The sequence below is a fragment of the Budorcas taxicolor genome, chromosome 19 (genome assembly GCF_023091745.1).
Source record: "Budorcas taxicolor isolate Tak-1 chromosome 19, Takin1.1, whole genome shotgun sequence".
Lineage (NCBI taxonomy): Eukaryota > Metazoa > Chordata > Mammalia > Artiodactyla > Bovidae > Budorcas > Budorcas taxicolor.
Genome location: NC_068928.1, coordinates 44098288 through 44125684, shown reverse-complemented (window position 1 = coordinate 44125684; position 27397 = coordinate 44098288). Strand labels below are relative to the sequence as shown.

General features: G+C 48.5%; 1 protein-coding gene across 1 annotated transcript; it reads right to left on the bottom strand.

Annotated features, from left to right (window-relative positions):
* Positions 1-54: 54 nt before the first annotated feature.
* Positions 55-27397, bottom strand: DBF4B (DBF4 zinc finger B). The gene is given in 13 exon segments (XM_052658631.1): positions 55-235; positions 824-1054; positions 1902-2026; positions 2154-2262; positions 7162-7278; positions 9704-9749; positions 11183-11216; positions 12907-12980; positions 14089-14176; positions 14971-15021; positions 15963-16148; positions 18137-18288; positions 27280-27397. Coding segments are annotated over 13 exon segments (1512 nt in total).

Genomic DNA, 27397 nt, shown 5'->3' with positions numbered 1-27397 from the left:
TCCGGGTCAGCTCCTCCTTGTGTGTCTGGTTGGCCTGGGCTGGATGTGTAGCCCTCAGCTGATGTATAACTTGCCCTCAAGTTGGGAGTTGTCTGGCCCCAGAGCTGCATGCCCAGGGGTGGGCGGGGACTCATAGAAGTAGTTCTCTGTTGGCGGTGGGCTGGGGTTGGGAGTCAGGGGCCTGGAAGAGGCTGGGAGGTCCAGAACCATCGGGAGCAGCTGGTCCACCTGCTGGCTGGCAGAGGGTGGCAGGGAAAGGCAGCCGGGCTCTCTGCAGGTCCTCCTGGGGGCTCCGTGCCTGCAGCTGAGGGCAGGTGGGCTGGCAGCTGGCCCGGAGCTGCTCAGCCTGCTGGGAGGCAGGGCCAGGGGTGGCACCCTCAGAACACTTAGGTCCTGGGGGCCTTCCTGCCCCAGGCCAGGGAGCCTGTGTGGCCCAGCACTCTGCCAACCTATTGGGGGGCTGCCTGGGAGGGCGAGGCAGGTCTCTCCCTGTGGGTGGTGCACAGGCTGGAGGGAGGCCAGAGACCTAGGCTCATAGCCTGGAAGGGGAAGATGCTTGCTGCTGGTTGTCCTGATACCACAGGAGCTGGGGGTGCCACAGGGGCTGGGGGCTCTTGGGACAAAGAGTGAGGCTTGTGGCCAGGATGTGCCTGGCCTCTTCTCAGCACTGCCACCGGAAAACTGAACCTTCCGCTTGTGGCCAAAATGAGGCAGCTCTGGGCCAGAGGAGAGTTCAGTAAGTCCTGAGCTGGTTAGGAGGCCCTGGTAAGCAGGGCTCCCAGAGCCTGAGGTCTCTAGGGGGTCCACAAAGCTGTCAGCTGACCCCTTCAGCTCCCGGCAGCTCGCTATCGGTTCAGGAATCTTGCCCGCCTCCACAGGCTCTGCTGCTGCCTTCATGCCACTCACAGTCCCACCACGCTCGGTGGCACCTGGGGCCTGCTGACGACCGTCGTTCCTCCTCCAGGGAGACGCTGCCCTGAGAGGGGAGGGCCAGTGGGGAGGCGGAGGCTCAGGACATAGAGGGTCACAGTCTGAAGCCAAGGAGCCTGGCTGCCTGTGGGGAGAGAAACACCAGTGGGTCACAGAGTTCAACTCCAGAGCAAGTGGGGGTCCTCCCGGGCTGGGGGCACAGTGGAGGCCCGCATGGTGCTACCATTCTGGGGTTTGGTGTTTAGAAAAGAGCTGCCATTCTGGGTCCCAGGTGAAAGGCCTGTTCTTGGCTCTGCGGTCCGTGGTCAGGGCTGGCCAGAGAACAGGTTAGAGGCTGCTCTGTTTAATAAGGCAGTCATGGAGGAGGCTGCCCTTTGGTGGCTAGAGAGAGCAGCACAGGTCCTGGCTGTCCACCCTGAGCCCGGGGAGGCTGCCTGCGGTGGAGACTTGCGGCTGCGGGAGATGAAGCCACAGCTCCTTGGTGGGCAGCGGGCGGTGGGTGCTCAGAGGGCCCTGGGATTCTGCCAAATCCTCTGCCATCCCTTCTGGGGTAAACTTCTAGAGAAGCAGGAAGACCCTGCTCTTCACCTACACAGGAAAGATCCAGGAATCCCCCACCCTACTTCTGGAAGGCCAGACAGGCACGTGACCAGACACATGGCAGGAGCAGAGCGGCCGCTGGATTGCTCCCCCTGCGCCCCGAGCTGTGCCGTTAGGAAGGGAGCTCTGGTTGGGGTCCATCCTGACCTGATGGGATGAAGCCCCAAATGGAGGCCTTCCCTTGACCGCCCCCTAAAGAAGAGAACAGAAGATGGCAGGAAAGAAAGGGAAGGAAGGAGTAAGAAAGGGACCACAGCCTGGTCTCTGCTGTCGCCAACCCGAGGGTTCCTCTCCACCTCGGGGCAGCAGCAGGAGAGCTGAGAAGGCGGTTGTGCCCAGCACCCATGGCAGGGTGGCACGGTGGTGCTTACCCGGGGAGGCTGGCCTGGAAGGGGGCGTCTGCAAAGCTGTGGCTCAGCTGGGCGATGATCCGATCGACTTCAGCGTACAGGTGGGCTTCCAGGGCAAAGCCCTGGTGCCGGGGGCTCTGGAGATGCTGCTCAGGGTGAGAGGAGGCCGGGGGGGCGTTAGACTAGGCTGGGGCGGGACACAAGCAGACCACCCAACCTCACCAGGGCGGAGAGACCACCTGGGAGCAGCTGTGTGGTGGGGAAGGAGCTCACCCTGTGCAGCTCCTCGAAGGCTTCTTGGCAGCACTCACAGTACCCTTTCCTCCTCCTGGGCACAGTGCAGGCAGCTGATCGCCGGCTTGGCTCCTGGTCCTTGGCCTCTCTGGGGAGAATACAGGGTGGGGGAAAGTGGTCACTGCTGGAGTCCTCAGAGCGAACTGCAGCCCTGTGGCCTGGAGTCCAGGCCAGTGGGGAAAGAGGGACCAAAATGGCCAGAGTAGGGCATAGGCTGGCCTGCCTACAGTTGGTACCACTTGTACAAGGGGCACAGGAGAGGCAGCAAGGAAGGAGAGGCCTCTCTGTGAGTACCCCATCTTAGCTCCATCTTGATCCCACCCATACACCTCAAACCACAGGCAAGAATCCCTGACGATGTTCCAGCTCCATGGGAATACCCAAACCCAGGGTCATTAGACCCACACAGCTGTACCTTCCCTGAGGACTTTCACATCTTTCTCAAGCCTGACTTCTTTGAATTGCAGTCCTGCATTTGAGTTTTGATTTGTTAACTGAAGTGTAGTTGATTTGCACTGTTGTGTTAGTTTCTGGTATGCAGCAAAGTGATTTAGTTCTTTTTTCTTTCTCATATTCTTTTCCATCATGGTTTATTACAGGATAGTGAATATGCTTCCCTGTGCTATCCAGTAGGACCTTCTTGTTTATTTTATATACAGTAGTTTGTATCTGTTGATCCTAACCTGTTAATCCTGATTTATCCTTCCTCCATCTGATATATCCATCTGATATAGCAAGGAAAAGTAAGAAAGCCTTCCTAAGTGATCAATGCAAAGAAATAGAGGAAAACAATAGAATGGGAAAGACTAGAGATCCCTACAAGAAAAGTAGATACCAAGGAAACACTTGATGCAAAAATGGGCACAACAAAGGACAGAAACGGTATGGACCTAAAAGAAGCAGAAGATATCAAGAAGAGATGGCAAGAATACACAGAAGAACTATACAAAAAATATCTCAATGACCCGGATAACCACAATGGTGTGATCACTCATCTAGAGCCAGTCATCCTCAAGTGTGAAGTCAAGTGGGCCTTAGGAAGCATCACTACGAATAAAGCTAGTGGAGGGGATGGAATTCCAGCTAAGCTATTTCAAATCCTAAAAGATGATGCTGTGAAAGTGCTGTACTCAATATGCCAGCAAATTTGGAAAACTCAGCAGTGGCCACAGGACTGGAAAAGGTCAGTTTTCATTCCAATCCCAGAGAAAGGCAATGGCAAAGAATGCTCAAACTACTGCACAATTGCACTCACCTCACACGCTAGCAAAATAATGCTCAAAATTCTCCAAGCTAGGCTTCAACAGTACATGAACCGAGAACTTCCAGATGTTCAAGCTGGATTTAGAAAAGGCAGAGGAATCAGAGATCAAATTGCTAACATCTGTTGGATCATAGAAAAAGTAAAAGAAGTCCAGAAAAACATCTGCTTCATTGACTACGCCAAAGCCTTTGACTGTGCGGATCACAACAAACTGTGGAAAATTCTTAAAGAGATGGGAATACCAGACCACCTGACCTGCCTCCTGAGAAACCTGTATGCAGGTCAAGAAGCAACAGTTAGAACTGGACATGGAACAACGGACTGGTTCCAAATTGGGAAAGGAGTATATCAAGGGTGTATATTGTCACCCTGTTTATTTAACTTATATGCAGAGTACATCATGAGAAATGCTGGGCTGGATGAAGCACAAGCTGGAATCAAGATTCCAGGAGAAATATCAATAACCTCACATCCACAGATGATACCACCCTTATGGCATAAAGTGAAGAGGAACTAAAGAGCCTCTTGATGAAAGTGAAAGAGGAGAATGAAAAAGCTGGCTTAAAACTCAACATTCAGAAAACTAAGATCATGGCATCTGGTCCCATCACTTTGTGGCAAATAGATGGAAACAGTGACAGACTTTATTTTCTTGGGCTCCAAAATCACTGCAAATGGTGACTGCAGCCATGAAATTAAATGCTTGCTCCTTGGAAGAAAAGCTATGACTAACCTGGACAGCATATTAAAAAGCAGAGACATTACTTTGCTGACAAGGATTTGTCTAGTCAAAGCTATGGTTTTTCCAGTAGTCATGTATGGATGTGAGAGCTGGACCATAAAGAAAGCTGAGTGCCGAAGAATTGATGCTTTTGAACTGGGGTGTTGGAGAAGGCTCTTGAGAGTCCCTTGGACTGCGAGGAGATCAAACCAGTCAATCCTGAAAGAAATCAGTCCTGAATATTCATTGGAAGGACTTGTGCTGAAGTTGAAGCTCCAATACTTTGGCCACCTGATACAAAGAACTGACTCATTGGAAAAGACCTTGATGCTGGGAAAGATTGAAGGCAAGAGAAGGGGACGACAGAGAATGGGATGGTTGGATGGTATCACCAACTTGATGGACATGAGTTTGAGCAAGCTCTGGGAGTGGGTGATGGACGGGGAAGCCTGGCGTGCTGCAGTCCATGGGGTCGCAAAGAGTCGGACAAGACTGAGCAACTGAACTGAACTGAACTGATCCCTCCTCCAACTGCTTTCCCCTTTAGTAACCATAAATTTGTTTTCTATGTCTGTGAGTCTATTTTGTAAATAAATTCATTTGTATTATTTTTTAGATTCCACATATAAGTGATATCATATGATATCTCTCTCTGATTTGCTTCACTCATAATCTCTATTAAATCCACCCATGTTGCTACAAATGGCGTTGTTTCAGTCTTGCTTATGGCTGAGCAGAGCAGAATTTCACTGTGTGTGTGTATACATATATATATGTATATACACACCACATCTTCTTTATCCATTTATGGACATTTAGGTTGGTTCCGTGTCTTGGCTATCGTGAATATTGCTGCTATGAACACTGAGGTGCAAGTATCTTTTTGAATTAGCATTTTCTCCAGATATATGCCTATGAGTGGGACTGCTGGGTCATATGGCAACTCTATTTTTAATTTTTTAAGGAAACTCCATAGTGTTTTCCACAGTGGCTACACCAATTTACATTCCCACCAGCACCGTAGAAGGGTTTCCTTTCCTCCACATCCTCTCCAGCATTTATTATTTGTAGTCAGTCCTGCATTTTTAAACAGCCTGTGGAGTACTGGTATTTGACTGAGGAAATTCAGTGGGTCCAAACTATTCCCCTAAGGACTTTCTAAGTATGACACAAAACCCAGGAAATGGTAAAAAAGCTGATAAGTTCAATGACAAACAATTAAAAATATATATATGCATGGTAGAAAATATAAGCAAACTCAAAACACACCAGGAACTGAGGAGGGTATTTATAACTAATAACATAGCAAAGGACTCCTTACAAATCAATAAGTGATCAATAACTGAACAGAAAAACTGGCAAAGGCTATGAAAAAGGTTCAAACAAAAAGAGATTTAAAAAAAGAGAGAGTCAAATGATCCAACATAGGAAAACATACTTAAGCTCATTCATAAAGAGAAAAATGAAAATTACATTACACTGAGATATGGTTTTTGATCTATCAGACTGGCTGAAGTCACAAGTCTGACAGCTCACTATCTTAGCCATGGGGATGGGAAAATGGGCTCTGGTCCACTGTGAGTGAAAGCGTACCCTGGCATTACCTCCATGAAAAGCAATTTGGCTGCACTTCTCAAAATTATAAATGTGGGCACCCTTTGACCTGGCATTTCCACTTTTAGGAATTTGTCTTGCAAATATATCTGGACAATCATAATTTACTCTGAACAAGACTATTCACCGCAAAAGACTGGAAATCATCCACGCGTATGTTAAATAAAATACGGTAAATCCATACCATGGAATACCCTGCAGTAATTAAAGGGAATGGAGACACTCTTCAGGTACTAATAGGAAATTAAGAAATATTCAGTGGGAAAAAAGCAAGATCCAGCACAGTGAATATCTTGCTACTCATTGTGAGAAGAGAGAACAAAGGGTACACGATGTACTGTCCATAAACTCTCTCTGGAGAGACTCATGGTCTAGAGATTGGAGGATGGGCAAAGAATACAGACGTTTCACTGTAAACCCTTCATCTTCCCTTTATCAGCTCCTGTGCCATCCCCAGGCCTTCCCAGGCCAAGCACCCCCCGCAGCCCCAACCCAGGCAGCCGCTGGGCTGCCCCGCTTGTGTCCCTTGTATCTTCTGGGAAAGGGATGAAGGGCCCTTGGACTTCACCCTGGCTTGTTCTCGCCTTCCTCTGCTCTTTACTGCCACAGTCCCTTTCTGTTTTCCCTCCCATTCACAATATTTCCTGACCCCTTAGCCCCTGTCTGCTGGTGGAAACCACAGGCCCTCCCTGGCACTGGAGACCCTCGGGCTAGACATCTGCCCTCTAGTCTCCTGGCCCGTACGTTAGAAAGGTCTGGGAAGGTGTCCAGGTCATCACCTGAACCGCATGCCTTCTGCACGTTGGTCAATGAAGGGTCCAAACTCACCTACCTGCAGAGTAGGAGTCCAAGCAGCTTGCAAGTCACTTCAGGCCACACAGTGTGGCAGGCCCCCCAGACCCTCTGCCTGCTATGTTTAGCTTCAAAGGCCTCAAATGTGGACATGCGCTGAAACCACGTGGGGAGCCTGGGAACACGGAGCTCTGGGGGCCTCCATCACCAGAGACTGTGATTCTGCAGCGGGGGGGGAGTCCAGGAACCTGCATTTTTAATGGGCCCCCAAGGAGAGTCCCTTAAGCTACAGTCCATGGGGCTGCAGAGTCAGACATGACTGAGCGACTTCACTTTCACAAGGAGACTCTAAGAAAGAGGTTCAGAAACCAGCCTCATGCCCTCTGGACACAAGTCAAGTTCTTCAGTACGGATGGAGAACACCAGATAAAACGGATGAACACTCCCGGTGTCCCTCTTCTCTGGGCTAAGTTCCCAGAATAGACTTTGCCTAAGGAGCTAACACATGGCCATTCCCCAGGCTGACCAGCAAGGCCCCAGCGGGGAGGACTTTGACCTGGAACCAGCCCTTGTACTCAGGAACCAGAAAGACCCACCTGGTATGGTGTGAGCTGCTTGGAGTCATCGGGGCCTCAAAAGGACTGGCGGCTTTGGGTCCCAGAAAAGAAATTTCAGGAAAGGATTTAAACTGAAGGTGGAAAGGACGAAACTTCCTGAAACACACAAAACTTCCATTTTGACTCCAGTGGGGAAGGGAAAAGGTGAGGAAGAGGGGCCAGCCCAACTCCTGAGAATTCCCACCTTAATAAAGCAGACTCTCACCTGCCCATCTTTTTTGGGCCATGTCGCACAGCATGTGGGATCTTAGTTCCTTGACCAGGGATCAAACTCGTGCCTCCTGTATTAGAAGCTTAGAATCTCAACCACCAGACCACCAGGGAAACCCCTCACTTGCCCAGGTTTTAAATACTAGAACATTCTTATCTGCCTTACTGGGTTAGATTAATATTTTAAATTAACACTCTTCCTGTCTACTTTCCAAGCCTATTTACAATCACTGCCTCCCCCCATATCCTGCAACCTCTGAGCTGAGCAGAATAACGGTGTTTTCATGTTTTATACCATAGAAGAGGAAACAAAGCCCTAAAGGTTCTGTGGCTTGCCCAAGGGCTCATGACCTATAAGTGGCCAAGTCCAGACGGGAAGCCACGTCTCCCAACTTCTGATCTAGTTCCTCCCACCTTTCCATTTTGTTTCTCGACCCTCAAGCGATCTCTGAGAACTCTAGCCTGGCAGAATCTAAATGCAAGGATGTTAAGACCAGATCAGTGATCTTCCTGTTCCATGAAGAGGAATATTTTTGCTATGGGCTGGCCCTTTGTACTATCTGAGGGGTGGTGCTCTGAATGGAAAAGAGAGGTGCAGTGAAGGTTCTGGGCAGTCAGACATGCACTGAGTCGTTTGCTTTAAGTAGCTCACATTTAGGAGACTTTCAGAGCCAGATGTGGTGATCTGTGGGTACTTGGCAGCCCCTGACCACACCATGTTGGGGTGCAGTGGACGGTGCTCCAGGGGAAAGCAGGCCCTGGGCTCCAGGGGCATATTGAGACCCTGCAGCCTCAGGAGGAAATTAACCAATGAGTCTTCTTGGGGATTTATCTGGCAGTCCAGTGGCTAGGACTCCCAGCTTCTACCGCAGGGGGCCCAAGTTAGATTCCTGATTGGGGAACTAAAATCCCGCAGAGTGCATGGCACAGCCAAAATAAAAAGTCTTCTTGGATCCTGAAGGAGAAGGAGGCGCCCTTCACAGCCCTGGTACCCCGCCTTTCGCCCTCCTCCGTGTTATTTTGTTTCTGCTGAGGAGATTGAAAAGTTGAGGCTGGTGCGGCTATGTTGGGTTTTGAAGAGTGTCTGCTTTAGAACAGCACGTAAGAAGGATCGAGAGAAGGCTCAGCTCCATGTGCAGAGACACTAAGGCCCTAGTGGTGTCTTGGCCACAGCGTTCCAGTCATGACTGCTTGTACCCGGCTGGTTGTGAAGGGCGGACTGTGAAGGACATGCCCCCTCCCCCCACCCGCTTGGAAGGGGAGATGAGAGGGCCTCCTTCCAGCCCTGGATTCTTTCTACTGGCTTCTGAGCCACCAGCACCAACTCTGTCCGGCGTGGGGAAGCATGGGCAGGCCTGCCAGGCTTCTGGGGCTGGGTCTTTCGGTGGCCAGCCCAAAGCTGAGGGACACAGAGCATTCTGACCCAGCAGTCTCTTCTGGGGACACCTGGGCTTTAAAAAAACTTCTGGGGTTAATTCTAGATGTTCACAGACTTTTAATCTGGTACTTACCAAAGAGTCAGTGACAACCCAGGTGGCTACCACCTCATCAGGTTATCATTGATGTGACCCTCCTGCTAGGTAGGAAAGGGCCCTCACAGGGACAGACAGGGCAGAGGGGAGAGGGCCCCGGGCTGGATGTGGACTCTAGCCTCAGACTAAGACTTACTAGCAAAGTGGCTGTGTCCGTGTCCCTTAATGTCTCTGACCTCAGTTCCCCCACTGGGAAGAGGATGGACTCTTCTCCACGGCTATGAGGAGATAACACATACCAGGAAATGGTTTTACACAGCAAACAGAAGGCTTTGTCAAGTGTTGATACAAGGTGGTCTGACAAGGGAACCCCAATAGCACTGCAGAGATCCTCACTTTAGCAAAGACTATACCAGCACTAATACCAGCAATGATTTGGTATTGAGGGTCAGTGTACACATGGGGGAAATGGGGAGTCAAACAGCCTGGATGAAACATCACAGACTCAAAAAAGCAGAGCTTTGAAAGGAAGGAATTCAGGGACTTCCTTTGTGGTCAGGTGGCCAAGACTCTGAGCTCCCAGTGCAGGGAGCCCAGGTTCGATCCCTGGTCAGGGGACTGGATCCCACGTGCTGCAACTAAGACCTGGCACAGCCAAATAAATAAATATTAAAAAATAATAATAAGGAAGGAATTCACATACAGGATTATTAACCTCTGATTAATGACCAAGAGCAGTGCCAGCTGGGCATGGCTCCTCTGATCTATATGAGACCTCCCCATGGCAGCCTGGGGCCCCTGAGTACCTCTCCTCCATGTAGGTCTGGTGGTCCACTCACCTGCTCTCATCTTCGACTTTGAGGAATGGTGCCTTCAGTCTGGCCACTGGAAGGAAGAGTGAGCCCATCAGCCATCTGTCTGCCCTGCTGCAGAGCCTAAGCTCCTCCCGCAGGAAATGCTCAGAGAGACGAGGCTCTGCCAAAGCCCAAGAGGCTCTCAGAGCCAGAGCCCTTGCGGCCCCAAGGTGTGCCTTTCCTTTGGCTGAGTGAGGCCCCTGCTGCCATCTCCTCCAGGCTCTACCACCCTTGGGGGGAGAGGCTACAGGGTGCCCCAGAGTCCTAAATGCACCCACCTTCAGCCTCCTGCATGTGGGTGCTGAAGGCTGTCAACCTTGAGAGTCAGGAACCTGGCTGGGTAAGAGAAACCCAGCCCCTGCTGGTTTCTGCTAAGAGCCTCAGCTCCTTCCAGACCTTAACTCCTGGTGTCTCAGAATCCCAAGGGGGCCTGAGGATGGTTCTCAGACAGAATTCTCCATGAGGAGCCTGGGGTTTTGGAGGGGAGGAACAGCAAGAAGGAGAACTGAAGAGTGTTTCGAGGTCTTGGTAGAAGGACAGTTAAAAAAAAAAAAAAGTGAAATCTGGTTCTTGAAAAAAATAGGGCAAAGGGGTGCTGGGAAAACAGATTTGGAGTCAGTTAATCAAGAGATTTGTCCCTTACTAGCTGGCTATCTGCACAGTTTACAGATTCTCTGAAGCATTATAAACCCCTTCTGCCCTTCCATGACGCCCAAAAGTCCTGTCAAAGGGTGAGGCACCGAAAGGCTGGGCACAGCTAGCTGCCACCAAATCCCCAAGAGGCTGGCACTTCTCAGCTCCCAGTGCCCGAGCAGAAGCAGCCTTTCTTCCTTAATTACTTTTTGGGGGTGACTCCTCGTCTTTCTAATTAACTGACACAGTGATTAAAATCAATTCTCCCACAGACTTCCTTGATTTGCAAGCGTAAGAGGTGCCAAGTGACTTTCCTTATTAGTTCCCACTTGTGCATGAATAAATGCCACTAACAGAGCATCTTTGGGAGAAATATCCAGGGGGAGAAACTTTCCTGCTGTCCAAGAGGAGCCGGGAGCTGGGCCTGTCAATCTGCCTATTTGTCAGTTTCAGGGAGTTTGGCATTTCTGAAAGTAGTAGGCAGCTGTCAAACTGCCCACCGCAAACTGCTCCTGAATCAGAAAGAAAAGGGTGCTGAACTTCCATCGATGCCCAGGAACAGCCAGGGGCTGCAGGAGCCAGAGCGACCACATGGGGTCTTGGCTCTACAGAGAGGGCCCGGCCCAGCAGCCCTGGACTTGCTCACAGATGTCCCTCTCCCACTGCCCTCCTCTCTGAAGCCCGGGCCCTGGCAACAGGACGAGGCTGTACACAACCTGGACTTGCTTCCTGCCGCAGAAAAGTGAGCAGATGCTGCCACAGAGGGAGTCGTGGGGCAGCGTTTAGGGAGGGAGGGATGGCAATTAAATGAGGAAGAGCTCTTGCACTGACCTTTCCGTGTTCTTGACTCTGCTGGACATGTTCCCTGAATGGAAAGGAAAAATAGGTTAAGGATGTGAGGGAGCTGGGGGGGCGTCGAGGAACTGGGCCCGGTGAGCTGAGCTGCTGCTCGTCTGCCCCACTTTAGCTTTCTGCCCACGGCTGGACCCTGAGCTGGAGCAGACCTGAGCACCATGCTCTTTGCATGATGAGCTCTGTGCGTGAATCTCAAGGGCCCTGACTTTGTGCAGGGAATGCAGGGCAGAGCAAAGAGCAGGCAAGGGCTGGGGAGCACCCCCCCACCACCATGGGAAAGGGGCCCGTGCCGCCCATGATGCTCAGGGTTCCCGCCTAACACCCCGGATGTGGCACAGATGAGACTGCAGCAGGTGACACACCTGACACAGAGGAGGGGCTCACTGGCAGCAGCCCGTGCAATTTGGGCGCGGCTGGCATTCCAGGCCAGCCGACAGGATGAGGGTGACGACAATGCCTTTTGGTTTTCAGTACCCTATCTTACACACCCTGACTGTGTTTGTCAAAACCAGCTTTCAGGCCAAGGTCAAACAAAGCTAATGTTACAAACCAAATGAAACAAAATCTTTAAAAAATCAGCTAAAGAGTTGGGAGGGTGTGGATAGAATGAGAGATCCAGTGGCTACGTAACTGTCTGGGCCTGTGGGCCCAAGGGGGCCCAGATTCTCTTCCAGGCCACGCCACCAGGGCCAACACAGCCCAAAGAAGCCTTCAACAGGCCCTCCCCCATCAGCAGACTGCACCCAAAACTTGCCCCAAAAGAGTCCCAAGTAGCTACAAAAGAGATTATTAAGCGAACAAAGTAATAATACCACACATTTGTGTAAAAGGGGGAATTTTGATGTATTTGCTTGTAGATACTTGGGAGTTCTGGAAGGATATTTGCACAACTGTTCACACTGTTGACTTCAGGGACGGAGCTTGGTGGTTGGGGAGCAGAAGTCAGAGGGGAAAGAGACTTTAAGTGTATGTGACCCCATGGACTGTAGCCCGTCGGGCTCCTCTGTCTATGGGATTTCCCAGGCAAGGATACTGCAGAGGGTTGCCATTTCCTCCTCCAGGGGATCATCCCATCCCAGGGATCGAACTCTGGTCTCTTGCATTGCAGGCTGATTTTTTAATGCTTGTGCCATCAGGGAAGCCCTGTTTACATTACAGCAAAACCTTAAAGATGCCCAGACCAGAGTGGGTGGGGTGAGGGCTGGTGAGGCTGAGCGTTCCACCTGGTTTGGATGTGGTCCCTCTCCTGGGTGCCAGGCCCTGGACGGACTTGTAGAGCCTGATTCTTCCTTGAATTCAGGGCTGGGTGAAGACCCTGCGGCTTTAAATCAGCCTGGGCTCTCCTGAAGTAGTACACAGTTCTAACCCCAGCAAAAGAAGGAAAAGCCAAACAAGAATTTAGAATATGGCAGCTATTTCAAATGCCACCATCCCCTGCCACCACCCATGCAATCTGCAGGCTCGTTTCCAGACCAAGATCTATCCTCAGAATGGCAGCCTGGCCAGCAGGCCATGAGGACTTACCTGCAGGCAGTCCTTGGCCCCACACAGGTCTGCGGGCACCAGGGCTGAGCGGAGAGGCTGTGTTCCTCCCATCTTTCCCAGCAAGGCCAGGAGGAGGTGGCTGGGGCAGGTCATGGATTTACTAATGCTGTCACAGACTTTCCCGTTTCCCTTCGGTTTGGGAGGGGATGACCTACCTCTGGCTTCTTCAGCCCTTGTTTCTTCACACGTGGAGCATCAAGAGACAGTTGCTGCACCCGTATCAGCATTTCTGGGGAGGAAACAGAGGGCTGTGGCCAAAGGCTTCCTCTTCTCGTTTCCCCAGCACAACCCTGTCCTGGGGCCCGGGGGACTGAAGGTCCCACATGGCCTGGCTCACTGGATCACACCAGCCTTGTCTGCCACCTTCTGGCTACGTGTCATCTCTGCACCTGCTGATAATAAGGTCCTCTATCCCTGGAAAAGTACCTATGCTGGCTGCATGCTCCTTTGGAGCACTGAATACAAGCCTTGAACAGGAGGTGCCTGATGACCCATAAAGGGCTTTAAGGTGCTGCTGAAAAGCAGTTTTGTGGGGGAGACCAAGTCATGGCATCTACTCAGTCACATCCTGAGGTGGGAGGCCCAGCAGAAGCTATACATCCTGGAGCTTCTGTAATACACAGAAAAGCAGGAAATTCGATCAAGTCCAAAATGGCTGGTTTTCCAGAGACGATGGAACCTGCCACCATCCCAGACCAGGACCTGCCCTGGCACAGCTCCCTGCCCCTCTGGCAGATCTCAGGCCGGATCTAGACCTGCCCCCTTTAATGGGTCAGAGAAAGCGCCAGACTCAAAGTGGAGCTGGGTGGGAGGGCTGGCCACTGCCAGCACATTCAAGACAGCTGCTCTCATGTAAATGTATTACAGCCTGCACACAGGTGGTTATAATGTGTGGCAAACCCTAGAGGAAAGAAAGAACAGGAAATGTAGTTGAGCCAAACTAGGGGGGAATGTGGGCCTGATAAGACTATGTGTAATTTACTCAATCTATTCTCTGAGGCTCAACTTCCTCATCTGTACAATGGGCAGAGACTGTGGTGAGGATTAAATGAGGTGCTTCCTAGCTCAGAGTAAATACCTGATAAGAGGTAATGGATATTAGGATCAGTTCTTATTCAATGCTGCTAAGGAAAGCTGGCACCGGGGTTAAAGGAAGCAGCCCTTCCCAGCACCTGTGCTCTGCTATTGCTGCGGCTGCTCTCCACCTCTGTGGACCAACACAGTAAGTGACTGATGCATCTGGCTTCAGCCAGTACATGACTTGGACCCCTCTCACAGCCCAGGTTCCCAGGCAAAGTTGCCACCCTCCCCTGTGCGGCCCTGGGCAGGAAGGGTACCGTCCACGTGGAGAATCTGCACCCCCCAGGAGCGGGCGTTGCTCAGGAGGCTGCTGCTGTGCCCACTGCCACCTCCGCTGCTGCTGCCCTGGAAAGACAAGCGGAGTCAGGCAGGAGGACGAGACCCCCCACCTGAGGCTCAACCACCTGGGGACAGGCTGGCCTGGCTTCTGGGAGCTCCGGGTCATCCATGTGCGGAGCTGTTGCGAGAAGGTGGGCAGGGGAGCAAGCACAGAGCCTGGAAAGTCGACTTCAAACCCTGGGAGGACTCTGTCCTCCGCACGGGCTGGCCACCTTGAGAGGGACGGATGGCTGATCTGGCTGGTGGCTCTGCTCCGGCCACCTCGGGACCAGGAAGGGACATGTGTGTTCATGCGAGCGGCTTGTCGGGAGAGCCTCTGTGAGGAACGCTCTGAGCCCACAGGAGGGACACAATAAACACTACCCTCTTCGTACACGAAGCTACGCTGGCCACACCACCCTCCTGCGTCACAGACCATGGCTGGGGCACCGCGTGATGGCACTTGAACCACTCCTCTGCAAGACCACACTAATTCCTCCTGCTGCCACTCAACTGTAATGGCCCTGAGTCCTCACAGAAGGGATAAAGAGCTACGTGCGAAAGACGCCCCGCCGCATTTCTCCCAGGCTCTTAAGATCATGGAGTTAAAACCTGGCTCTTCCACCTCCAGCCCGGGTGACTGGACAGATGACTGAACTCCTCTCAGCCCCACTTCCTCGTCAGAAAGGAGGCAATCACGACAGTGCCAGAAGTCTGGCCAGGCATGTCTTTTGTGTCAGTGCTTCAGAACCTTCGGAGGCAGGGCTTGTTGTCTCCCTGCGCCAGACACACGGGCCTCCAAGCCGGCCCCCTCGGCTCACCTGGTTTCTGATGGCCTTCTGCAGGAGCTCCTTCCCTCTGCTCAGAGGCACCTGGCAGAAGAAAGAAGCGATGGGGGAGCTGTGGAGACCACCTGCGCACAAACACACGTTTTCACAGGGGCTGGCCAGGACGCCTGGGAGTCATGTCCCTCGGAAAGCCGGGAGCACGGACAGCTGAGCAGTGGCAGAAGTGAAAGCTGGGAGAACCTTCCAGAGATAAAGGTAAAGCCATCCTCAGGTTCGGATCACTCACAGGGAGCTGCAGCCCAGGTGGCCTGGAGCCTGGGGAGGGGGCATTTTGAATTCACCCAAGGTCAAGTGTTACAAAGGTCCCGGGACTCTCTTCTTCTTCTTTGTTATTTTTTTAGACCTGTCTTTAAAAGCTCACAGTTCCCAGCAGACAAGTGTTGGTCAATCCTAACAAGCCCTCTCTGGTTTATTCCCCTACTGTTTCTTTTTCTTACTTTTTCAAAAAATGTTTGCTTATTTTTGGCTGTGCTGGTCTTCCGTGCTGCATGTGGACTTTCTCTAGTTGCGGTAAGCAGGGGCTACTCGAGCTGTGGGGTGGGCTTCTCTTGTCGCAGAGCGCAAGCTCTAGAGCAAACAGATTCAGTAGCTGTGGTGCATGGGCTTAGTTGCCCCGTGGTATTTCGGATCTTCTTGGACCAGGGATCAAACCCATGTTCCCTGCAGTGGCAGGTGGATTCTTAACCACTGAACCACCAGGAAAGTCCTCCCCTACTGTTTCTCAATCTCAGACTCTGAAGTCCCAGGATAAGTGAATATTTATCACAGAAGGGAGGGCATCGGGACGGCATGTCATTGAGGTGTGTGGATCCAGAGCTGTGATAAGATAGTTTCAGCCCCTGAATTCAAATGAGAGATTAAAATAAACCAGATGAAACTAAAACCAGAAACTGTTGAAGTGGGCTCACAAACGCCTACTTCCTTCGTTTACTAGACACACACTTCCTGCCCCAGGAGGTTCTTACTGGGTCCACGGCTTTCTGTGCGGGCCTGGCACGGCTGCCTTTTGGGTTGGCCACGGGCGGTGTGTCCACTGTGACCTCGCTGGGGCTGGGGCAGCCTCTGTGACTTGTCCTGCTGCTCTCGGCCTTCGCCTCCCTGCGGCTGGACACGATGTAACTTACTTCTTTGCTCAGAAAACCTTCAATTACCTGAAACCAGATCACAGAGGTGGCTGAAACCCAAAAGGCAGAAGTAGAATCATCAATAATGACAGGTTAAGGAAGGAAATCAGGTCGGCTCACAGAAGCCCCAGAATCAACGTCCTTAAATAGACCAGATGCAATCCTGTGCTGGGCCCCCGAGAAGACATCATCCCAAAATATAATAAGGTTTATGTACAGGACAGAGGTTCTTGACTCCAGAACTGTAGCTCCTCCCAGCAGAACCTTGTGGGCTCTGAGTATCTGACTGGTTAGGGTTTGCCCAGAGTGAGGGCACACTGATGGGACTGGAGGATCGAGAGCTTGGCTAAGCCGTGATCTTGCTGTAAAGATGCACCGGGCCATCCAGAGGCTGCATCTGTCATCTTGACCACACTACCAAGAGGAGCCTGAAATAAAACTGGGTTCTGGATATTACTCAGCTGCATAAGTATCCGCTCACCTTACCTGCAAGCCCTTTATGACACTGAGAGGGTCTGACTCATCCCAAGAAACCCAACACAGTGCTGGAAACACAACAACAGAACTCATGTCTGGGGGAAGAAGGAAAGATGGAAATAAGCAGTAGTGAGCTGGCAAACGCTTAATGCCGGACTCGGGGTGAAAGGAAAAAAAAACAAAACCCTGCTTTGTAGTGTTTGCTGGTTTCTGTGGGGTAAAATACTACTGGGGCTGATCTCAAGGTAGCCATATGACATCCCTGAATGCGGGACTGGAAAGAGATGCTAACAATTGGTTCTCATGAGCCAGGACCAGCCAGCTCCAGCACACCTGTGAAAGGAAGGATGGATGACCTCTCTGAAGTGTGACTGGAGAAGCCTGGCACTTAGGTTTAAAAAAGAAGTTGAGGTCCCTCAAAAAGTTAAACATGGATTACCACGTGACCCAGCAATTCCTCTTTAAGGTATACATCTGACAGAATTGAAAGCAGGGACTCGAACGGACACTTGTCCACCCATGTTCACAGCAGCATTATTCATAATAGCTAAAAAGCAGAAACAAACTGAATGTCCATTAACGTCTGAATGGATAAGCAAAATGTGGTCTGTCCATACAGTGGAGCACGATTCAGTCATGAGAGAGAAAGGAAACTCTGATCTACTCTACAGCAGGGGTGAGCCTTGAAACCTTTACCTTAAAGTGTAACAAACCAGAAAGAAAAGGCCCAACATCAGTGATCCCACTGATACAACGTATCTAGAATGGGCAAATTCAGAAACATAATGTAGATGTGAATTCTGGGGAGGTAAGGGGAGGTGAAATGGGAAGTTCTTGCTTAAAGGTTACAGAGCTTCTGTTTGGGGTGATAAAAGTTTGGGAAACAGAGAGTAATGGTTATACAACAGGGTGAATGTAATTAATGTCCATGAATTTAAAAATAATTAATTTACAGGGACTTCTCTGGTAGTCCAGTGATTAAGAATCCACCTTCCAATGCAGGGGACATGGGTTCCATCTCTGGTTGGGGAACTAAGTCCACACGCTGCAATTATTGAGCCTGTGTGCCACAATTAAGACCCATGGCAGCCAAAATTTAAAAAAAATAAAATAAAACTTTTTTTAAATTAAGAAGAATGAACCATAAATTACAAAGGCACATTTTGTCATATAAGTTTTATCACAATTTTAAAAAATCTTTAAAGCGATAGGTTGAAGAAGTATGTCTGTCTACCTTCTGTAATATGGCAAAAAGATAAATGGCCACACACTTCTCCTATCCCAACAAGTCCACTCCTTAGCAATGCCACTCTGCTGTTCCAGTTCTCCAGAATTCTAGAATGAACAGAAATTACTTTTCTAATTAGGAAAAAAAAATTATCTTTACTTTTAAAAAAGGTTTACATTTCCGCTGCTTTGGAAAATGCAGTGATACCTCTGAAAATACCTGGAAGTCACAGGCAGAACCCCTCTCCAGCTCCTGCCCTTTAATCCACGAAGGCACATGGCACCACAGGGGAGAGAAGCAGGTTACCTACCCCACCCAGCTGCTGAATGGCCCCCGTCAAAAACTGGAGGTTCTTGCCGGCAGGCAGATCCAAGTAGAAGGATTTTCCAGAAAAGGGCTGCCTCTTGGCATCTGGTGAGCTCTTCTGGCATTTTCCCAGACAACTGGAAACTCCAAGCTGAGCTCCTAGAGAACAACAATAAAGGGGAAGACAGTGAAAAGCTTGAGGTAAGAGAGAGCCAGGAGCCTTCGCGGCCGACAGCCCCTGTGTGGTGCCTGGCCAGGCCCTGGGCACCAAGGTGGACACGAGACTCCTGTTCCTGCCCTTGGGAAGCCCAGGTGCAGAGAAACCCAATCCTCATACATGGATGTTGGGAATGTAAAATGGTGCAGCCACTTTAGGCAAGAGTGCAGCTGTTTCTCAAAAGGTTAAGCATAGAGTTAACATAAGACTCAGCAATCCGATTCCTAGGCATACTCCCAGGAGAAATGAAAACATATATCCAGATAAAGTCCATAGCAGCATTATTCATTGTAGCCCCAAAGTGGAAACAATTCAAATGTGAATAAAACAGTAAGCAAAATGCAATATATTCATATGATGGAATACTATTTGGCAATAAAAACCAATGAACTATAAGGACTTCCCTGGTAATCCAGTAGTTGAGAGTCTGCCTGCCAATGCAAGGGACACCAGTTCAATCCCTGGTTGGGGAACTAAGATCCTGCATGCCGTAGGGATCCGGTGGCAGCCAAATTAATTAATTAATGAACGAAAAAAGTGAAAGTGAAAGTCACTCAGTTGTGTCTGACTCTTTGCAACCCCATGGACTATACAGTCCAAGAAATTGTCTAGCCCACAATACTGGAGTGGGTAGCCTATCCCTTCTCCAGTGGATCTTCCCAACCCAAGAATCAAACCAGGGTCTCCTGCGTTGCAGGCAGATTCTTTACCAACTGAGCTATCAGGGAAGCCCTGATAGCTGCACTCAATATGCCAGCAAATTCAGAAAACTCAGCAGTGGCCACAGGACTGGAAAAGGTCAGTTTTCATCCCAAAGAAAGGCAATGCCAAAGAATGTTCAAATTATTGCACAATTGCACTCATCTCACACACTAACAAAGTAATGCTCAAAATTCTCCAAGCCAGGCTTCAACAGTATGTGAACCGAGAACTTTCAGATGTTCAAGCTGGATTTAGAAAAGGCAGAGGACTCAGAGATCAAATTGCCAACATCCATTGGATCATAGAAAAAGCAAGAGAATTTCAGAAAAACATCCACTTCTCCTTCATTGACTCTGTGGATCACAACAAACTGTGGAAAATCCTTAAAGAGATGGGAATATCAGACCACCTGACCTGTCTCCTGAGAAATCTGTATGCAGGTCAAGAAGCAACAGTTAAGACCAGACATGGGACAATGGACTGGTCCCAAATTGGGAAAGGAGTATGTCAAGGCTGTATATTGTCACCCTGCTTATTTAACTTATATGTAGAGTACATTATGAGAAATGCTGGGCTGGATGAAGCACAAGCTGGAATCAAGATGGCAGGGAGAGATATCAATAACCTCAGGTATGCAGATGATACCACCCTTATGGCAGAAAATGAAGAAGAACTAGAAAGACTCTTGATGAGAGTGAAAGAGGAGAATGAAAAAGCTGGCTTAAAACTCAACATTCAAAAAACTAAGGTCATGGCATCTGGTCCCATCACTTTGTGGCAAATAGATGGAAACAGTGACAGATTTTATTTTCTTGGGCTCCAAAATCACTGCAAATGGTGACGGCAGACATAAAATTAAATGCTTGCTCCTTGAAAGAAAAGCTATGACTAACCTGGACAGCATATTAAAAAGCAGAGACATTACTTTGCTGACAAGGATTTGTCTAGTCAAAGCTGTGGTTTTTCCAGTAGTCATGTATGGATGTGAGAGTTGGACCATAAAGAAAGCTGAGTGCCGAAGAATTGATGCTTTTGAACTGGGGTGTTGGAGAAGGCTCTTGAGAGTCCCTTGGACTGCGAGGAGATCAAACCAGTCAATCCTGAAAGAAATCAGTCCTGAATATTCATTGGAAGGACTTGTGCTGAAGTTGAAGCTCCAATACTTTGCCACCTGATACAAAGAACTGACTCATTGGAAAAGACCCTGATGCTGGGAAAGATTGAACGCAGGAGAAGGGGACAACAGAGGATGAGATGGTTGGATGGCATCACCAACTTGATGGACATGAGTTTGAGCAAGCTCCGGGAGTGGGTGATGGACAGGGAAGCCTGGCGTGCTGCAGTCCATGGGGTCGAAAAGAGTCGGATGCGACTGAACTGAACTGAATGAAAAAAAAAATCTCTTCCCCAAATAGTTCCTGGTCTAATGAAGTCAGAGGCGGACCCAAAGGAGAGAGTAAAGAAGAATATGAGCCTGACAGAAGAGGACAGATACTGACTGTGGTTGCTTCTCTTGTTGCGGAGCACGGGCCTGAGGGCGTGTGGACTTCAACAGTTGTGGCACACGGGCTCAATAGTTGCGGTTCCCGGGCTCCGGGGCACAGGCTCAACAGTTGTGCGGCACAGGCTCAACAGTTGTGCGGCACAGACTTAGTTGCTCCGAGGCGTGTGAGATCTTCCCAGATCAGGGATCGAACTTGTGTCTCCTGCATTGGCAGGTGGATTCTTTACCACTGAGCCACCAGGGAAGCCCCTGGACCTGATATTTTTAAAAATTTTCTAAAACTCTTTGATTCTATAAATTCCTGCAACTCTCCTATCTACCATCCAGTCAGGCTTTTAATTGGACCTCCTCAGTTAAACCCTGCTTGCCCTGATGAGATACTATTTTTCTTTTTCTGAGTTACAAATTACTTATTATCTGTCCTTGTAGTATTTTCAGCTTCATATTCTTGTTTACTCACTCCTCTGGGTTTCCATTAGACCAAAAACTACTTGGGGAAGAGATTTTTTTTTTTAAATTTGGCTGCACTGGGTCTTGGTTCCACTCCTTTGGGTTTCCATTAGACCAAAAACTACTTGGAGAAGAGATTTTTTTTTTTTAATTTGGCTGCACTGGGTCTTGGTTCCACTCCTTTGGGTTTCCATTAGACCAAAAACTACTTGGGGAAGAGACTTTTTTTTAATTTGGCTGCACTGGGTCTTGGTTTCATCAGGTGGGATCTTTAGCTGTGGCAGGTGGGATCTAGTTCCCCGAGCACTGATTGAACCCAGGCCCCCTGCACTGGGAGCTTGGAGTATTAGCCACGGCACCACCAAGGAAGTCCCTGGGAAGAGATGTTTGACTTACTTGTGATTACCATTCCCATAATGCTTAAACTAGATCCTGCTTTCCCATCCTCAGCTAGCATCTAACCTTCCAGCATTCACCCTCTGGTCCTGTAAACCTCCCTTTTCCTGAAAGTCCTAGGTAGTTAGAGACCGAAAACTGGAAAGTCCGCTTGGCATTTAACAGAAAAGGCCTTTGTTCTGAGTCCTCCCTCTATCTCTCACTAGCTGTGCAACCCTGAGAAAGTCCCAGTAACCTTACCTGGGATGTCTCAGTCTCTACTTCCTCACTTCTGAAATAGTGCTAACAATAAACACCCACTCTCATGGGCAGCCCATATGGGATACGTAAACTATCATAAATGGTGTCAGGTAATGGTATTTAGGAGCTATTCAAATACTTAATAAGCACTCAGGATGGAGACTGGCCAGAAACATCTGATCCAGGCATACCAGCTGGATGTCAGGCCAGGGCATTATTCTAACTGTAGCCATCCTGGGTCCCTCCCTAAGGCCATCTTCTCCAGAAGGTGAGCCATGTGAGGTCATAGCTCCGCAACCTGGGACTGAACAGGTAACCCCTGCATTGGGAGGTGAATTCTAAACCATTGAACCGCCAGGGAAGGTCCTCTTTTTCCTTTTATTGAGCAGTCTAACCGACATACAACATTATATTAGTTCCAGGGGATACAACATAATGATTCAATATTTGTATAGAAGGCTTTCTCGGAGTAAGCCCTTTTGACATTCACACAGGCCCACAACTTTCTCCACAGGACCTAATCCTAGGGAAATCTCTGAAGAAAGAAGGAATTAGATGGGATGAATGGCAGAGCCAGACACTGGCGTGCGAGTGTGGGCGGCGCTGCGCTGGGTGAACAGCAAGCCGAGAGCGGAAGAGAGCCAGGACTCGCAGGAGGGTGAGACTGGAGAATGGCTTCTGGTTGTGCTCAGTGGGCCCCTGCCTGCCTGTAGCCAGTGCCAGGTAAGCAGTCCAGCACCAACCAGAGACAGCAGGGTAACATCAGGGTAGTGGTGGAGTGTGAGTGTGAGTGTGTGTGTGTGAAGCAGTTAACAAAAGGTCAGGGTCAAGGGGAGTTGTGAAGTCAAGGAGGTCAGTGAGCTGGCTGGCACAAATGAGCTTCCCTCCCTCCTCACTATTCATTTGGTGAATCAGGAAATTACAACTCAAGGAAAAGAGCAGCTCTTGCAAATGAGCAGTACAAGGCAACACATGTATTAGAGGGGGGTGGTGACTGAGCCCACACTGGAACCAGGGGCTTCCCACCTTAGGGTGGTTTTCCTCTTCTAACCAAACCCCAACCCCTAAACTCAAAGGAGGCGCGTAACATACAACCTAAGCTTTGTCATCTTCCTTCCAGGAGCACATTATCAGTTAGAGTGGCTAGCAGTCTCAAGGGAACATTAGCTTCTAAGAAAATATCAGGCAACCAGAGTACGTACTATAAAAGAAGCTTTCTCTGGCATAGGTGTCCTTCTGTCATAGGTAACAGACCAGACAGAAAGAAGAATTTTAAGCATAATAAATATCTCAAGAAGGCAAGGAGCATACTAGAAACATAGAAGAAGAACGGCAGGTAAATAAAATAATTAATTGAAGATAAGGGATATAAAAAAATACAACAGTTAAAAAACACTCAAATAATGAAAAAAATTGTTTAAAAATAAGCAACAGAGAGACATTCTCCAAAGGTATACAAATGATCAATAAGCACATGAAAAGATACACAAGGTCATTAGCCTTGTTAGGAAAACGTAAATTGAAAACACAAAGAGATACCACTTCAAACCCACTGTCTGTGTGCTGAGTTCCTCAGTTGTGTCCATCTCTTTGCGACTGCATGGACTTTAGCCTGCCAGGTTCCTCTGTCCATGGGGATTCTCCAGGCAAGAATACTGGAGTGGGTTGCCATGCCCTCCTCCAGGGGATCTTCCCAACCCAGGAATTGCACCCAGGTCTCCTGCATTGCTAGCAGATTCTTTACCGTCTGAGCCACGAGGGAAGCCCAATAAGAGAATTGCTTAGCAGGCCCCAGGGAGATATGAACTCCTGACATCTGGTTTATAAGACTAGTGCTCTAAACCCTGAGCTATAAAGTCTCATGCCAAACACACTAGGATGGCTTTAACAAAAAAGACAGGTAATAACAAGTGTTGGTGAGGACCTGCAGAACCGGAATCCTCATACTTTGTTGGTGGGAATGTAAATGGTGTAGCCAATGGGGAAAGTCTGCCAGTTCCTCAAAAAGTTAAACAGAGACTTACCATCAGTTCAGTTCAGTTGCTCAGTCGTGTCCGACTCTTTGAGACCCCATGAATCGCAGCACGCCAGGCCTCCCTGTCCATCAGCAACTCCCGGAGTTCACTCAAACTCATGTCCACAGAGCCGGTGTTGCCATCCAGCCATCTCATCCTCTGTCGTCCCCTTCTCCTCCCGCCCCCAACCCCTCCCAGCATCAGAGTCTTTTCCAATGAGTCAACTCTTCGCACCAGGTGGCCAAAGTACTGGAGTTTCAGCTTTAGCATCATTCCTTCCGAAGAAATCCCAGGGCTGATCTCCTTCAGAATGGACTGGTTGGATCTCCTTGCAGTCCAAGGGACTCTCAAGCGTCTTCTCCAACACCACAGTTCAAAAGCATCAATTTTTCGGTGCTCAGCCTTCTTCACAGTCCAACTCTCATATCCATACATGACCACAGGAAAAACCATAGCCTTGACTAGATGGACCTTTGTTGGTAAAGTAATATCTCTGTTTTTTAATATGTTATCTAGGTTGGTCATAACTTTTCTTCCAAGGAGTAAGCGTCTTTTAATTTCATGGCTGCAATCACCATCAGCAGTGATTTTGGAGCCCAAAAAAACAGTCTGACACTGTTTCTACTGTTTCCCCATCTGACTTATCATAGGACCCAGCAATTATACTTCTAGGTATACATTCAAAGAAAAAAATGATAACCTGGAAACAAATGTTTATAACAGTATCATTCATAATAGCCAGGAAACAGAAAACTCTTATGTCCATCAACTAATGAATGGATAAAATGTGGTAATCCACACAAAGGAACTAAAGAACATGAGCCTCCAGATTGAAAGTTTCCACCAAGTGCTAGCTCCATGAATGAAAAATGTCCCATGGCACACTATTCATGAAATTTCAGGACGCTGAAGAGAAAGAGAGGATTTTGGCTTCATTTCAGGTAATATTGGAGAGCAGGTTACCTAAAAGCCCTCCTTAACGCAAATATCTAAAAATACCAGCTGAAATAGAAATACCAATCCTATCTAACTGCTAAGTCCACAAAATTAGTAAGAAGACAACAAAAGTGCCTCACATGATGAAAGTTGAAAGCCACAGTGGTGAAAGCGAATGCTGACTGCCCTGAGGGAGTCTGTGGACTTAAAAGCCAAGGACTTGGGACTGAAGAGCCACATGAGCCGTGGAGATGAGGTCTTGTGCAAGCCTAAAGTGGGGAATGAGGACTGGGAACTCCGGCATGAATCTAGGAGAAAAGGGAAGCCAGAAAAAAATCCATCCATTAGAAAAGACAAAAATGGAATACTGCCTACCTTAGCCTGGGCTCCACATGAAAGGAAAATCTTCACTGAGAATCCAAAGTACAAGCCTCTTAAGAGACTGGAGTTCAAATTCATTCTAGTCACGTGGATTAAGAACCCACTACCCCCATCACCCAACAGAGATTAACATTAAAAAGTAATCCCAGCTAGGGTTTCCCTGGTGGCTCAGTGGTAAAGAATCCACCTGCCAATGCGGGAGACAAGGGTTTGACCCCTGATCCGGGAAGATCCCACATGCCTTGAAACAGCTGAGCCTGAGACACAATTATTGAGCCTGTGCTCTAGAGGCCGCCTGCCCTGGAGACTGTGCTCCGCAACAGGAGAGGCCACTGCAATGAGAAGCCAGTGCATGGCAACTAGAGTGACCCTCCTGGACGAAACTAGAAAGAGCTTGAATAGAAAAGAAGACCCAGTGCAGTCAAAAATAAGTAAATAAGAATTTTAAAAAAACAGAGCAATGCGCACAGTCATTTGCAGATGAATGGGTGATGTTCAGTTGCTAAGTCGTGTCTGACTCTGCAGCCCCATGAACTGCAGCATGCCAGGCTCCTCTGTCCTCCACTATCTCATGGAGTTTACTCAAATTTATGTCCATTGAGTCAGTGATGCTATCTAACTGTCTCATCCTCTGCCACCCGCTTCTCCTTTTGCCTTCAATCTTTCCCAGCATCAGGGTCTTTTCCAATGAGTCAGTTCTTTGCATCAAGTAGCCAAAATATTGGAGCTTCAGCTTCAGTATCAGTCCTTCCAATGAATAATCAGGGTTAATTTCCTTTAGGATTGCCTGGTTTGATCTCCTTGCAGTCCAAGAGATTATCAAGAGTCTTCTCCAGCACCACAGTTTGAAGGCATCAGTTCTTTGGTGTTCAGCCTTTTTTACAGTCCAACGCTCAAATTTTTACATGACTACTGGAAAAACCATAGCTTTGACTATGCAGACCTTTGTCAGCAAAGTAATGTCTCTGCTTTTTAATATGCTCTCTAGGTTCGTCATAGCTTTTCTTCCCAGGAGCAAGCATCTTTTAATTTCATGGCTGTAGTCACTGTCCATAGTGATTTTGGAGCCCAAGAAAATAAAATTTGTCATTGTTTCCAATTTTTCTCCTTCTGTTTGGCATGAAGTAAGGGACCAGATGCCATGACCTTAGTATTTTGAATGCTGAGTTGTAAGCCATCTTTTTCACTCTCCTCTTTCACCATCATCAAGAGATTCTTTAGTTCCTCTTCATTTTCTGCCATTAGAGTGTTACCATTTGCATATCTGAGGTAGATATTTCTCCTGGCAATCTTGATTCCAGCTTGTGATCCATCCAGTCTGGCATTTTGCACAATGTTTTCTGTATATACAGCCTTGTCATATTCCTTTCCCAATTTGGAACCAGTCAGTTGTTCCATGTCTGGTTCTAACTGTTGCTTCTTGACCCGCGTGTTTTCAATTCTTGTATCTTTATTTTTATGAAAACTAAAACCCTCCAAAATTAACAACAGTTATGTTATTGTGAATTTTAAGAACAAATACAAAGAGAATAATCTAAAATCTTCTACAGGGAAATGCAGGTCATACACTAAGGAACAAGAATCAGATTGACATCAGTTCTCAACAGCATCTACTTTTTAGCAAGAAGAGCCCACTGTCACTTTTCAATGTGTTGAAGGGGAAAAAACTGACTCAAGAACTTTAATACAAGGGTGAAATAAAGGCATACAAGACTCAAAAAGTTTATCACATAAAGCCCCCTTTTGAAAATATGCTTGGAGGAAGTTCATCAGCAAAAAGAGAACTAGACCCAGAAGAAAGCAACACCATAAGGGAAGGGAGAGTAAATAATTTAGTGAAATATATCACCATTTAAAAGGCAACGACGAAATGGCATATCTGTAAAAATCCAGAACTCAAACTAGATGATACTAAGAGGGCAGAAGGGAGCATTGAGGGAAGTGACTAGTGCTAAAATACTTATCTAATTGGGTGGGGCTCTTTAAGTTTATCAATAAATTTAAGAATTTTATAGTAAAAGTAACCATGAATATAGGTTTAATAAGTTACTCCATCCTGACTCTCCATCTGCTCATAATATCAGAGGGAAAACTCTTGTTTGACCTTTATCATGAATTCCTTAATGATCCATGACATCTCTCAACATAAACAACCCCCTCCCAACACACACACACACACACACACACACACAGTAACTAGAAAACCTCAAGAGAGCTAACATTTTTCGGCCTTTTCTTCCCAAGAGACTGTGGGGCAGGAGTACCAACTGTGACCTCGAAACCCTCATTTTGGCCCTGTTATCTACCTGGGTCCGGAGCCCGTAGCCTACTCTCATCCATTGAACTCTCCAGTTAAAGGCGATCGTTGCCTGAAAAAGGACAAAACGTCAGGTGAACCACCTCCACTAATCTTCGACCTTCCAT